This window comes from Hydra vulgaris, chromosome 12 (assembly GCF_038396675.1).
Source record: "Hydra vulgaris chromosome 12, alternate assembly HydraT2T_AEP".
Taxonomy (NCBI): Eukaryota; Metazoa; Cnidaria; class Hydrozoa; order Anthoathecata; family Hydridae; genus Hydra; species Hydra vulgaris.
In genome coordinates this window covers 67855317-67871802 of record NC_088931.1, presented here as the reverse complement: position 1 = coordinate 67871802, position 16486 = coordinate 67855317, and the positions used below count along the sequence as shown (strand labels likewise).

The following is a 16486-nucleotide window of genomic DNA, read 5'->3' as shown; positions in this document are numbered from 1 at the left end:
TTCTTCAAAACTATTTAAATGAACAAAATAAGTAGTCGGATAAATGTTTAAATAAATTTAATTACAAGAAAATAAATGCAAAATCATGCACTTTGGTAAAAATAATCAAAAACATGATTATAAACTAAATAATTTTACGATGATTAAATGATTAAAACACAATCAGAATTTGATCTTGATATATTACCACAACTAACGACTGATAAATCACATTGAAAATGTAATAAATAAAGAAAATATACAACATATGATCAAGCGCTCTTAAATATTTTTTATTAGTTAATATTATAATGTAAAGTAAAATATTTAAAATTGAAGATTTGAAAAAACCTAATTAGTAGCAAACAAGGAAACATTGAATATTATAATTAAAAATATTAAAGAATAAAAAAACATTAAAAAAACAAAGCAAGTAAAAGCAATGTTAAAAAAAACAATGTTCATAATAAAGTCAAAAGTGGAAAGCAATAAAAACCTTATTAATATTTAAAAATGGCTTAGATTTTTCTACCACCAAAAAATAAAGTTATTGAAAGAAAAGAAAAAGAACAGTTTTCAAGTTTTATTAGTTTATATTGTTTGTATTGTTGTGTATTTTAGTGTATTTTTATACTTTCATATAATTTTTTTTTTTTTAATGTGGTGTTGCTTCTTACTATTTTCGTTATTAATACTCAAGTATTTTCATATTTTTGTCTTATCTAAATATTTAAATATATCTTTATTTTCTATTTTATCATCCTTCTGATCATATCTCATTAAACGCTGCGTTATCTAATACATTATTTGCAATCTCATCAATTCATCTCATCCACTCATTCTATTTTTCAGCTATTAATCTTACTTATTTATGTATTATTGTTTTTCTTTTTATTGATTTTTGTTTAGTTTGTTATCTTTAATATTACTTTTATTGATTTTATTATTTTTGTTTGTTTGTTTGTTTTATTGTTTATCTTATTAAGGTGTCACTTCATGACTAGTTTTTAACGATATGAGTGACACTGAACTTAATTTTGTAAAATTATGAAAAAATTTGTTATTACTTCAATTTTATTGTTAAACAAATAGATTAAAAACAAAAAACAAAAATTTAAATGAATATTCAGTAAAAATTTCAAACAAAACATTAGTATGATCTCATCTTGAATATGGTGCAGTAATATGGAATCTTTTAAATAAAAATTGTAAAAAAAGGTAAAATTGATAAATGTTTAAAAAATTCAACATAAAGCCACGAAAATTGAGAAGCTAAAGAGTTTATTGTAGGTAAAAAGGATAGATGGAAACATTAGAAAATAGATGGAAAAGGTCAAAACATTAAAAACTTGAAGAAATGCAGGAATGTCAAGTCCTATTGATTTTTAGCGACTCCAGGATGCTGGATTCCAGGGTCACAAAATAGGGACTCCTTGGACTCTGAATTTTTTTTTTTTTAAATTACTATTTTGAGTCAATTAACCCAAATTTTTAGGAATGAAATAGTCCCTGAAATGCTAGGGCAGACTAAATAAAGTTTCAATTATGTTGTAAAAAAAGATAATTTATTACTGATTTCATTTCTTTATTCAAAAAAAAAATTCTCTTATATTGAAGGTATTTCTACTAATATACTTTACATAACAGGTTTATTAACTTTAAGTTTTTATGCGTTAGTGGTGTAGTGGTAGAGCCTTGTAAGCAAGAAGCCCACTGGGGTTTTTTGGGTAAGTTTGGGTTTTATTGGGTAAATTTATGTTTTATTTTTATTTCATATCTGGTAAATTTTTATTTTTTTGGTTAAATGATATTGAAAATTGGTATAATTTTCTACTTAAACTTTATTAAAAAAATATTTTTTATTGTGTTATTCAATTATTTATAACAAGAATTTTTCAAATTATTTTTTAAAAAGGTTAAACATAATTTTAAAATGTTATAGAAAAAAAATTTTCATGTTAAACCTAAATGTATTGATTTATTTTAGATTTAAAAGTAATATTTTAATAATTAAAAATGTCAATGAGAAATGGGAAAAAGAAGGCTGGAGAATGGGAGAAAGTAACTGAAGTTTCAATTGAACTTCAAATTTGAACTTTAAATTCAGATAAACGAACTTGTTTCTCTGCGCAGCCGTCATAAAGTTGTTCATAAAGTTTTGTGTTTTGGAGTTAAAGAGTTGAGAGAGGTATGTAACCGCAATAAAATAGCCTCTTTGACTGTAGTGATCTTCTCCGCCTTGGGAGGTGAATAACTTGGAATGTAGATAAAAAAGTAACAATCTCAATCTGTGTAAATATTTTAATGAAAATTGTGATAATGTGTTTCCAAATAATGATTGTAATAAATATATTAAATATTAAATAATATTATTAAATCAACTCTGATAGCTGTTATTGTTTGTTAATAAAATAGTTAATAATCATAGTTTAGTTGATAGTTATAGTTAATAATTTATTTAGTAAACAATATAATATTTGGTTATAACAGTTCATAAAATTGAAAAATATCTTTAAAAATGTTTTTATTCTAGCGGCATGCTCAGACATTTAGCAACACTAGAGAGTAGAATTTTTATTATTACTCTGCTTAGTAATAAAAAACCATAGCTTGTTAAAATGGCCAATTTCTAGCCAAAACTTGACAATAAATCAAAACAAAAAAAACTATGATTAAAAACCTAAATGATATACTTAAAATATACTTTAAAGTTTTTTTTGTATGTATTGACAAAAAAATAAAAATGGAATAGGTAATTAAAAATTTATTGTTATACACATACACTAATTTGCAAAGACATTTATTACAAAGTTATCACTAAAAAGTGAAAAAAAAGCACAAAATACTGGACTTTTTCAACAGAGCAATTGCATCTGTAGTCAGAATAGCTTTTTTTGAACTGTTTGTATTACCGTATTGAGCAATAAAAGTTTGACCCAAAAGGTGATGAAACACATCCAAAATAGTTTTTTTTTCTGTCACATTTTCTAGTGAAGAACTCCCTATTTTTTTTAAATACTTATTTGAGGCTTCCTGGGCTTTTTCGAACATTATGCCAAAAGGCAAGCTATAAAATTCTACCACTAGTTGTCCATGAACTAGAACTTTATGTAAAGTCTGTGATGTAGGATACCATATATATAACTGTGTATTATATATATGGTATAGTCTCAAAACAATATTTAAAAAATTTTTTAAGTTCATTATCAAATCCAGATGATATCACTGACAATACTGCATGCAGTCTTTTGATAAGAACAGGACTAAAACCAATTATTTCATCAGATTTTTCAGCTTGCTGAAATACACAACAGCCAGTGTTCCCATAATTTGAAGTAGCAGTACCCCCAGAGCATGGCTGGTCTACAACAAGACCCATCTCATTGCAGAATGCAACTTTTGTTTCCTTTTTTCTGGTGGCAACAATAGCTTTAATCTGCACCTCTGCATGTCATAGTAAACACTAAAAAACAGCCTAATCCAGGCATGAAGTGTTGAGATGCCACGCTGCTGTCTCTCATTTTTCACTTCTTTTTCTAAAACTATTGATGAAAGTTTGTGATTCCTCCAAACAAGCTGCTGCTTGGCAACTTTAAAAAAATATAAGTCTGATGGCACAAAGCATGTAATAAATAAAGATACTTTATTTGCTAAATTCCTGGCAGCCTCATTTGTATCTGCCTGCTTATACACTGACTAACCAGTTGCACCATCAAACCCTATTTTTGATCTAAGTGTTAACATATTTTAAGTGACTCTGAATTATCAGTCAACACTTCTATCAGAGATTTACAGTAACAGGAACCGGAACGGAAAATCACAAATATATACATTGTTTTTTAAAGTTAGTTTTAATTTAAATAAAATATTAAATTAATAAAAATAACTAATAACAGAATCCAACAACTGGAAGATTTTATCGACAAAAAAGAGGTTTTTCCTAATTTCCTGAATGTATTCTGTTTCTTTCATTTGAGAGAATATCTCCAGCTGTAGAAAACAGTCTTTCAACATCTGTAGATGTTGGAGTTGATGTGAGGTACTTTTTTGCCACCTTAGTCAATGCTAACTTGATTTTGGAATTTGCTTTTTTTTCATAGCTTTTCTTTTATTATTTTGGATTTTAATTATTTTAATTTTTGGATATTATATTTTACCTGCATTTGGTCCTATTTGGGTTTGAGATGCGCAATAATTTTTGACATTATATGAACAAACGATGTGTTGTTTTTATTGTTGCTAGATAGAATTTGAGTTGGGACATGACAACGTGTTTAGGATTTTGCACCTAAAAAAATACCATTTGTATTTTGGATTGAGTAGAGTAGCAACTGAATAATGTTCTGTTTTTGCAACTGCTGAAAAACGTTTTTCCATTGCATTTTTTATAGCAATTTTCAACTCCTGAACACTGATTTTGCTAGAGATTGTTTCCAAAGTTTTAATTATTGTTATCATAATTGGAATACAGGAACTGATGCAAGAGTCAACACCTGATAACATTTTTGTTGCCTCTTTAAAAACACTTAAAATGTTTGCCACTTTCACCAAGGCTCCAATCTTGGCCAGAAAATTCAATTCCCACTGAAGAAAATTTGATTAAGGTGGCAGCAATGGGTGGCTTTAGGTGTAAAGTTTGCTCAAACATATAATAAATAAAGTTCAATCTTGTAGCAACATTGCTATAAAGCAAGTCTGACTTTTGTATCCATTTGGATTTCTTGCTGTCTGTAAAGTTCAGTGTAGAAAGCAGTAGAATGAGTAAGAACAGAGTTTTCGACTCTTTGCAATCAGTCTGTCTATGATTGGATGTGAAAATAGTTCTTTTTTGATGACAAGTTAAAGGGAGTGGTTAAGGCATCCAGCTGACACATAATTACAGCTTGGTTCATTAAAGGCTGCCTTTATATTTGCTGCATTGTCTATTAAGCGAATTTCAATTTTTGAGGAAATCTCCTACTCCTCCGCTGTTGTTTTGATCTTGTTGAAAATGTTTTTTGCGGTATGCATTTCATCAAATTGAGAACAAGAGATGCAGAATTTGACACAGTTCCAATCTTTGGAAATAAAGTGAGCCATCATCACCAGGTAGCCATGATGAAATGATGACCATGCATCAAGACAGACTGACACACTTTCAGCTTCTGATTAAACCAACTATTCCTTGAGAGCAAATTTTATTTTTTCATAAGTTGGATCCAGTAAATTTCTGTAGTATTTTTCGCTAGCAATTTTGTAATTAGAAACATTTTCAAGGTCTTTTTTTAAATGTTTCTTTAAAACTTTTGTTCTAGCTAAGTTTTCTTGCAATTTCAAGCATCATTTAAAGTCTATCAGACTTTTTTTAGAATATTTCAAGTAATTTACTTTTTGAAATTTAACATGTATTATTAAATATTTTACTCCAACATCCTAATGCATATGCATTAATTGTGTTTACTTTACTTTGTGCTCCAATATTAAAATATTCCTAAAAAAGCCCCAAATTGTGCCCAAGTTTAGCTCTATTAGTTAAACTTGACAAATTGAATATAAAAGTTTTATTAGTGCTTATAATTTGAGTATTTGTACACGACTATAGGTGTTAGCTAAATATATTTGGAAAGAAGTCAATGGGACTTTTAAGAAAGTGAATATAGAAAATTACAACAGTTATTTGGAGCTTGTTAAATAGCTTTTGGTGAGCCATCTATATCCTTCTATTAAAATTTGAAAAACTGTTCATTGCACCAAATGTTATACTAAGCTGTTCACTATACCAGATTTTTAGAAAAGTCTCATTATGTTACATTTTCAGGAAAGTATTTTATCTAAAAATGAAAATTTTCTAATCTTCTTCAAATAACTTATAAATGTATTTATATTTATGAGCAAAATTAAAAGTTATTCAAATTTTTTTTTTTTTAATTTTAAATCACTTCCCTAAGGCCCTGAAAGCCTTACAGTCAAGGAGGCTATATTCGTTGTGGTTACAATCTCTCAACTCTATATCTCTGAAACACAAACCTTGGCGAACAATGCCGCTGTGCAGAGAAACAAGTTAAGTGCGTTACTACCAGAGACATGGTGGGGATCAAACTCAGAGCTTCTTGCTTATGAGGCAAGCACTCTACCATGACACCACTGTAGCATATGATTTACTACACCAATACCTATTTTTAATTGCAAGTAATGCATTTAAATAATTACAAATAAAGCAATTAAAGCTTATAATATGGATTTAATGCAATGTATTACATGCATCAATATATATTAGTATGACAGCATTATTTTAAAAAAATAAGTTATTTAAATAGAGTTCATTAAAGTTTGCTAATTAATAAAGACAATTTATAATTGTTAAATCAAATTTTTTGATTTAGCTTTAGATGCTCCTGCTCAATTAAATATAAGTGATGAAAGCAAAAAGTTAGTATTAATTTGGAAGAAACCAGATTCTCCAGTTCCAATTCTAAAATATAAAGTAACTTTTATTTTATTACTTCATTTAATAAAAAAATCAAATGTTTACATAATAATTATAGTATTCAATAAAACACCAAAAAGTTTCATTTTTTTAGTTATATTTATATTTTTTGTCAAATCAGATAAATCTCCAATCATTGAAGCCATACAACAGCTCATTCTTTTTTTTCAATACAACGGAAACAGTTAATACAAACATTATCATTGAAATTGACTTTCATGCAGTCATTTTTAACATATCTGTAGATGCTGTGTATGAGGAAGATTATTCTATTAAAGGAGAAAGTAAACAGCATTATTCCAAACCATTTTGTAAGTTTTTTTAATTTGTTAACCTTCATACATTTTAAATGTTTTAATTACTTGTAATATTATGTTGTTTTGTGAATTGTGACAGTGTTTTTATGATTATTTTTGTTCTAGCACCTCCAGCACCAACATATAATGTGTTAAAATACTTTGATAACTACACTGAAATATTTGAATGTCAGTTTTATAGTGTATCTGATATCAATGGACCTGTCAGGTTTTCCATTTTTGTTATATATTAGATATATAGAGTTTTTTCATATTTATTATATATTTGATATATTTTTGTTACCTTTTTTTATATAGAAACCATAATTTCTATATATAAAAAAATAACCTAGAAGTTGTAAAAAGTTTGTTACTATAAATGATAATGAATTTTTTTAATATTTATAGCTTTTATGAGATATTTATTGCATATGAGAACATATCTTCACTGAATATGGACACATTGATTTTAAAAGATCAATCTACTGCTGATTCATTAAATCTTTCCTATTTTTTGGCTGCAAAATTTTCTTCAAATAACTTTACTTCTAGCTCTTTAAAATTTTATGAAGGTTCAGAAACAGTGAATAGTTTAAATGCTAGGCTGTCTACACTTAGGAAATTGTTTCTTTATATTCGTGCTGTCATTAACATGAAGGTTTTTGTTGGATTTTGTTTTTGTATTAAATCAAACTCAATTGTTCAATTTTATATGTTGTGTAGAATTTTGAATTTGAGTTTTTTGAGTTTTGTTTGTTTGTGATTTTTGACTTGTTTTGTTTGAAAATATATATTTTTTTAAGTTTAATTTTTTATATGATTACTTTTAGGATAATTTGTTTAGCAACTTAACATATTACGGTAACGCATCAATGTTGACTATAGGTAACGCATCAATGTTGACTATTTTTTCAACTAATAGTTTATAATATAATATTCAATATAAATTTTAACAATACTTTTTTTATTTCACTGATATTCTTTAGATCGCAAAACACTACCCAAAAATATTTTAAAATGGGATAAACGTCATGGTCATATCATTACTTTAGTCGAAGGACCTTCAAATACAAAGTAAACATTGTTTTTTAAGTTTTATTAAAAAAAATTTCATATATATTAGTTATTTAACATTCAATTTAAGGATTTATGAAGTTGTTGTAATGAAAATTAACATGAGTACAATCATTAAAAATGCTACATCTACTTATAAAGACTTTAAAGTTTATGAAACTGCAGATTATAATGAACCTTACATTGCTGCTTCATTTAATGCTTCCATGTATGAAAAATACAGTAATTTTGTTTTAGGTAAGTCTTTTTTTATATATATATATAAAAAAGAAAACTTATTAGGTTAATAAATTTGGGTTAAAAAAACATTTTTGTCAGCTTTTTTTTAACTTTTTTTTTATTATTATTTTAATTGTTTCTGTTCACTTAAAAGATTTGAAATGTGTGAAAGATTTTCTGATATTCCATTTGTTTTAAAAAATCTTTGAAATAATGTTTGTTTGGCTGTGAAAAGATCAAATGTAAGAAACTTTTGAGAAAACATAAACAAAACATATGATTATTAGATGTATGCTAAATGTAAATTGTAATAGTTTACACGATTCATTATTTATTGAATCAAAGAATGATTTATTATATCAATGATATACCATATTACCTGGCCTTGTTATGAGTATTTATTGTGTAACGAAAACACGTAACACCAATAAATGTAACTTTAACTCAGCTTTGATATTTACATTGTTAAAAGTTAAATTGTGTCATTAGCGTTTTTTAAAGTACCATGATGTAATTAAATTTAATTTTAAACTGCGTTAAAATTCATTTAAATGAATATAACAAAAACTACTGATGAAATCTAAATTTGGTATTTGATGAAGATTATATTTTCCTATAATTTATTTCTTAAAACAATCTTATTCTTAACATAATCTTTTTTTATTATAACTTATTTGTTATTTTTTTTTTTTATTCACCGTAATATTTTTAATTTATTATAAACAATTTGTAGAAAGATTTAGTTATCAAAAAAATATTCATAAACAAAATTTACAATCATAAATAAATTACATCAAAACTTTACACGATATAGAATTAATAAGGAACAAAGAACTTAAAATACATTTGTAAAAAGAGTTCTTTTAAAGTAAAACACTTCTCCTTTTTTAAAAGAGAAAAATAAAGTTTTTTAATTGCTTTCATTTATTTTAATCTACAATGAAAAGTTACAAAATCTACAATAATTTATGTTTGTAAAAAATTATTTTTTAATAAATATTGCAAAACTATTTTACACTTGTTGAAACTATGTTTTACATTTTACTTTTTGCTATTTATTTTACATTCCTTTAAAACTAAATATAAATTTTTAAAATCATATTCAACTCAAAGTCTTTTTTAAAAAAAAATTGTTTAAAATATCCACAGTTGCAGTTAAATGCTTTTTTTTTCAATCTAGTATTTTCTGAATAAATGTCACACACATAATATTAAAAGATAATTTATATATTCCAAAATTAAAAAGTTTTTGGTTAATGTAAAACTGTTGTACACGTACGCTAATTGTCATTTCGCAAAACACGTACGCAAATTGCTATTTCATATGTAAAATGAGAGTTGAGTAACGTTTCTTAACAAGGCCTGAAGCCATAGATCAGTGAATGAATAAATTTACTTCTGAAAATGTTTTTAACATTTAGGTAACATTTAAAAGTTTTTAAAAAAGTAAAGTAACAAAATTACCAGTGAGACTTTTTTTTGCCATAAAAGTTATAACATACATTCATATGAATGTATGTTATAACTTTTATGGCAAAAAAAATGCAAACTAAAATACAAAGCAGTATGCAAAGACTTAAAAAGTAAAGTACTACAAGCAAAACGCTTATTTGAAAAGAATCTTGTAAGAAAATCAACCCACAATCCAAAACTACTATTTAAATATGTTAACAGCAAACATAATTTTAAAAATACTATCAGTCTTTAACATTTAATAATAAACTAATTAAAGAACCTAACCAAATAGTTAACATTATGATCACTTCAAATTAGTTTTTACTAGGGAGGATACCAATAGTTTACTGATTCTAAAAAATTACTTTTTATTTTACCCATGTGACACAAAAATAGATAATATAATAACTGTGAAGTTAATAAAAGAAAAACTTTTTCAGTTAAATGAATATAAATCTCCAAGACCAGATATGGTAAAATCATTATTATTAAAACAATGTGCATCTTCCTTTGCTTTACTGCTTGCTATAATTTTTGAAAAATTGCTCAAAACTGGAAGAGTGCCAATTAAATTAAAATTGGCAGACATAACCAGTATTAAAAAAGAAAACATGCTAATTGCTAGCAACTATAGATAGAACAACTACAAGTGGTATTCCCACCAACTATGATTCCAAGAATCAGTAATTTCTCTATTCATTACATATATCAACGGTTTACCAGAGGTTTTAGAACACTGTAAGCTCTTTGCAGATGACACTAAGTTAATCAGGAAAGCAGCTATCTCTGAGAATGGTCAATTGCTTCAGAATTATTAATTAACCAAGCCCCCAGCTGGTCTGAGATCTGGCAATTACAATTTAATAGGGGACAATGTCATATTTTGCACTTTGGAAAGAATAACTTTCACTGTATAAACTTTATAAACTAGGTGACATTAATAGCAGTCTCTGATACTGAAAAAGATCTTGAATTACAATGTCATCAAATCTCAAATGGAAAAGTCCTGTTACCAATTGTACTTCAAAAGCTTATTCAATGCTTGGAATGCTGAAAAAAAAATTTAATTACATCAACAATAAAATGTTTAATATTCTATATGTAAGATATATAAGACCTCATCTAGAATTTACGATACAAACATGGTGCCCATACCTTAAAAGTGATATTTATGCACTTGAAAAAGTTCAATGTTACGCCTCTGAATGGATATCCTAGATTTGAAAACAAAGTTATGAAACAAAAATTAAAATACTCTGCTTAAGCACACTGGAAGAAAAAATAAAATAGGCTGCTTAATTCAAATGTACAAGCATTAAAAAAATAAATAATATAGAGCTAGATAGTAATATTTTAGCCTCGTATCATCCTAACACAAGGGGCCATAATTTCAAAATCAGAGGAGAAGTTGTTAAAAACTGTAATCAATTACTACCTGATTTTATCATCAAAAGTGAAAGCTTGAACTTATTCAAAACATTGATAAATAGAGCTATATGATTTGCAATCTTAAATTTAATTTATTTACCTAGCAAAACTAAATAATGTATGTGTATAAGTGAAATTAATTACTGTCAATTTCACTTGTAGTTTTCGAACTACTACAGCTTTCTGCTATATTATACTAACAGGAAGAAGTATATTATACTAAAAAGAAAGAAAATTGTTAGCAAAAAATAACTTTTAAAACTTATTTTTAAATAATTTAAATTGTAATAATTGGTTATTATATTATAGTCTAAAAACTGCAAATATAAAGATATCCTTAATCTTCTTGTTATATAAAACTGTAAAATCAAGTTCTCAATTGTACCTTCATCTGAACATTGGTTCACACTTTTATAAAGATGATCTTTGCAGTCTCATAAGATTACTTATCATTCTCCTTATATAGTGTTTAGAGTTTCAGAATCTAAATAATACATTAATGATTTCAATATAACTGATATAAATATAAATGGCTATATTATCAAACAATGCTCTACTGAGCTAAAAAAGCTGATGCTCTTATATGCTTGCATTCTAACCTAAATTTAAATGTGTCATCAAAATATACTATAAAAAATATTATAGTATATTCTGATGACACCAACTTACTCATAATAAACAAATCATTGAAAACAATCAACAAACTTATTAGTTATGATTGATCCAAACTATTTTTTTTTATTAGATTGGATAAATCAAATTTAATATGTAACTTGCAGAAAGCAATCCGTAATACAGGTTATGGTTGGTCTGTTTCATAATTAATTTATAGTGGTTGTTTTCCACAATTTAAAGTTGCAAAACCTTAACTAATACCCTTTTAGAAAAACGCCTTCAAATTGAAAAAAATAAACCATCTGTAAAATTAACACAAAAAGTATGAGGTAAAATAATGTACCAATTATTTAACATTATTCGAGTAATTTACAACTGACATAGGTCATATCAGTTTAAGGCAAAACCATTTTTCTCGACATTCCTATGTTCAACACAATATGTTTTTAGTTACTGACACAAAATAATAACACTTCATCATGCTTTAAATTGACGAAAAAGTAAAGCTAAATTCTTGCTAAATTATTTATCAAATGAACTTTAATTAATTACTAAAATTAATATGAAGTGAACTTATATTATACAGGAGTTATTAATTTTTTCATATCCCCTTGATTCATTGTTCTTTAAAAAACAAAAATTTTTAAAAAAATGTTAAATGCACACAACTAAATAAATTTATTAAAAATAACTAAGCAATTGAGTACAAATACGTTTCAAACAAAAAAATTTAATTTACTATCAAATATGTGTATAACAAATTTAAAAAAATATGTAAACTTTGATCTTTTATATTGCATTAATGCGTCATATGACAAACCTAAAATAAAAATTGTAACAGATAAGTAAACATAAAGGAAAAAAAACTGGAAAACAATTGACCTGCTTTTCGGTAACCTGTTATCATATTTCAGTTGCTGTCATGATGCAGCTTGTCAATGTTGTTTAATAACGTTATTTTATGGCTTTTAGTAAACTTTAGTTTAATTTAAAAGACATCATAATGGATTTAAAATATTTTAATTAAAAAGCAAAATATAAAATGCTTCAAGGAGCCAAACTATAAACATAAAAAATAAAAAGATAAAAAATCAAATTGAGACGTAAATAAGTTGCATTTATATAGCTAAATACTGTCTTGGCTTATAGTAAATTTTAAAAGTAGTGAGTTCAATAAATTAAACTACCAATTAGTTATTTTTAACAATAGAATGTAGCATCATTATATTATGATAATTGGGTAATGAATCAATTTAACTATATTTAAGTTTAATTAGTGAAAAAACAATTAAAATTTTAATCAAAAATGACCAAAACAAATTATATATACAACATAATATATTATTAAAAAAAAAATTACAAATTAAAAAAAATAAATTATAAAACAAAAAAAAATAAAAATAAATCACTGATGAAAAAGCAGCAACAAAAAAGTTATGAATATCTTCACTGATAGAAGATATTTACAACCTTTTGGTTGCTGTTTTTTCTTCAGTGTCTCCCAACACCTCGGTATGGATGAGCCCTCCATTTAAAGGAGGGCTCATCCATACTGCCACTACTACACCACTTATTGAAGGACCTCTCCGAGAGAGACCCTAGGTGTTGGGAGTGATAATTTCTGTACTGCTCAAATGTTAACGAATCTAAAATCACAAAAGCTCTCAAATGTTAACAACTCTAAAATTTCAAATAGAAGGATATAATAAAAATTATAAATATTTGCAATTTTATTTAAACAAAATATAAAGCATAACCTCACCATTTTTACAGGATGAAGAAAATAATAAAAATACTAAAAAAAAAAAATGAGTAAATTAAAAAGGCTTAAACATGTGAAAAATTTTATTTTAATGAAAATATGAGTAAAATGCGAAGAGTTTAAAAATGTCATACTTATATTAAATAATTCTTTCACCTATTGCACATATTTCTCCATACAAAATATATAAAATTTAAAACAGCCCTACCAGTTATGCTTCTACCAGACACTAAAGACAAAAAATATACCTTTCAATAATCGATAAAAATTTTTTTACATATAAATAAATATAATTATAATTTTTTTATCTATTCCCCTCATTTCCTCCATAAAGTTGTCTAAAGTAAGAAAAAAGATAACTGAAACTAAAACTAACTAAAAGTAAACTAAAAATAACTATGAACTAAACCAAAACTATAAACTAAAATAAACTTTAAATCTTAATATCTGTACCTCAGAAGACAAAGGTCCATTGTCCAGTTGATGGCAAAACTACAACACGCCCTGGTCTAACATTATGATCATTTCCAAGGTTGTTTACATGTTTGTGTAAAACATCATACTGCTCACTTCTCAGTTTGTTTTGGTTATTTCTGGTGAAAGCAAGGCGCTGGTCTTCAATTTTAACATAAGCATCAACAGCATATTGCTGAAACAGTTTTTTTGAAATTTAAAACTTTGATATTTTTTAATGTCTACTTAGCAAAAAATAATCTGTTAAAAGAATTTAAACCAATATTCAACGCTGAACCAACAGTCGCAGCTTCAAAGATACAATTTTGATACATCTTATGTTCTACACTATTGTAACAATATCAAAGAAATTATTAACTTTAAACTATTAATTGAGACCCTTTTAAATTAAATCAATTTTTTAATTGAGACACTTCTAAATTAAATCAGTTACTAGGTTTGAGCAATTAATTTAGATGAAAAATGTTTTTTATTTTACTGGTTTATTATTTTTTAAGATTTTTTTGTCTTTTCATTTTATGGTTTATTTTCCCTTCAGCTTGGTTTTTTTAGCGCATTTTTAAAACACGCTAATTATCAAAACATGCCATGCTTTTGTTAAGTTGTCAAAACAAAATACAGTGTGCCTGGTCATATATACATATACATATACGTATATGTATGTGTATATATATATATTCCATCCATCATCCAACAATACTCAATATATATTAAAAAAGATTTTCTTAAATTTAGTTTCTATTCCTATTACCTACAAGCACTACCCAACTCATAACCTCTATATATCAGAAGTAATGTAATAATAATAAATTTTGTTATTGTTTTTATATATATATAATTTTGAGAAAAAACAGCAACTTAATTATGAAAGAATGTTGTTCTTATTTGTAATCATTTTAAATAATATTCAGTTGTTTTAATTTTAGAAAAAGTCTTGTATATAATATTTTTGAGAATTTTTGAGGTAAATAACATAATAATTTTTTTAGGCAACGATGAAGTATTTTCAACCAAAGAGTTTCAAGATAATCAAACATATGTAAATGGTAAACTGGTTGCTGGTCAAACATACACCCTGTTTCAAAGAATCATTCTTAATGATGTAATTTTTAATTGTTGTTATTATGGTATTTATTGATATTTAAATACTTTCAGCTAAAATATATTTAGTGCTTTCACATCAATCAATCAATCAATCAATAATTTATTTCTGAAATAAGATTTTACATTCAAGGATGTTTACAAATAGCAAAATTTACTAATATAAAGTAAACACCTGCTAATGTTAATAATATCTAATTCAAATAATTATAATGCTAATTTTCATAATATATAATAAAAATAATAAACTTTATAACATAAAAATAACGATGTTAATAACAACTTTATAACATAACAATAACGGTGTTAATAATACCACTAATAATAATAACAATAATAATATAATAATAATAATAATAACAATAATAACAACAACAATAATAACAAAAATAATAATAATAATAACAATATTAATATTAGTAGTAATAGTTAAAAGTAGTTAATAATAGTAATGTAAATATTTATAGAAATAACAATAAGCAATAGTAATGGCAACAAAATATATAATAGAAATTAAAAAAAAAAAAAAAATACTAAAGACAACAAAAATTGATTATAGAAATTATAAACACTAACTATATTTTTTTAATAAAAAATAGAATAATCTAGTTTTAAAGGTTGAGAATGAATTGAGAGCTTTTAGTTCATAAGGAAGGTTGTTCCAAGTTTTAATGCTTTGATATTTTATAGATTTATGTCCGTATTTATGAGAGCAGTGTTTAGAGACAGACAGGTTTAAATTACTATTGGAACGAAGGTGATAACGAGTGTTGGCACTTTTGGAAAAGAAATCGATGAAAGTTAAAGGTAGGTTATTGTGTTGGTGGTTCCAGACAAATTGGCAGTTTGAAAATTGAATATAGTCACATAGTTTTAATACTTTAGAAGTTAGATAGAGCACATTAGAATTAAATTTGATATTCTGAAAATAAATAATTTTTAAAGCCTTGTTTTGGAGGTGGGATAACCTAATAAGAGCTTGTTGATGGGACTGCCCCCATACTTGGCATGCATATATAAGATGTGAGCCGAAAATAGCATGGTATATGTTCAAAAGTGTTTCAAGATTAACATAATGGTGAACTTTGGCCAACATACCATTAGATCTACTTAGTTTCATTGCTAAGTCTTCACAGTGGGATAAAAAGGAAAGATTTGAATCAATTTTTATACCAAGATATTTAATTGAGTTAACAGGTTCAATTTTTTTGCCACTTAATCTAAAGTTCATATGTTTATAGATTTTTGTTTTATTTGATTTAAAGATAATAAGTTCAGTTTTATTAGAGTTTAGAAAAAGTTTGTTGGAGCGAAGCCACTGAACTAGATTGGCAAGATCATGGTTAATGTGTTTGTTAATTTTTTTTAAGGATTTATTAATTAGCATTAGGTTAGTGTCATCAGCAAAGTGGTAAACAGTAGCAAACTTAATGGACGTATGAAGATCATTAATATAAAGAAGGAAAAGCAGTGGTCCCAATACTGAACCCTCTTGAACACCATTAGAACATTTTACAAGGGTAGACTTTGAGTCATTAATAGAAACAAATTGTGTTCTATTGTTTAAGTACGAAGTAAACCATTTAAGGGGTACGCCTCTGATCCCATAATATTCTA

The 16486-nt window shown here is 25.8% G+C and overlaps 1 protein-coding gene across 3 annotated transcripts in view; it reads left to right on the top strand.

Moving 5' to 3' along the window:
• The window catches only part of LOC136088947 (receptor-type tyrosine-protein phosphatase alpha-like), a 165485-nt gene that overhangs the window by 109489 nt on the left and 39510 nt on the right, over positions 1-16486 (top strand). For all 3 annotated transcript variants that reach the window (XM_065814232.1, XM_065814231.1, XM_065814233.1), the window contains 8 exons: positions 6342-6442; positions 6567-6756; positions 6868-6970; positions 7150-7399; positions 7572-7626; positions 7728-7815; positions 7886-8052; positions 14758-14870. In XM_065814232.1, coding sequence (XP_065670304.1) covers positions 6342-6442; positions 6567-6756; positions 6868-6970; positions 7150-7399; positions 7572-7626; positions 7728-7815; positions 7886-8052; positions 14758-14870 — 1067 coding nt within the window. The remainder of the gene's footprint in view (positions 1-6341; positions 6443-6566; positions 6757-6867; positions 6971-7149; positions 7400-7571; positions 7627-7727; positions 7816-7885; positions 8053-14757; positions 14871-16486) is intronic.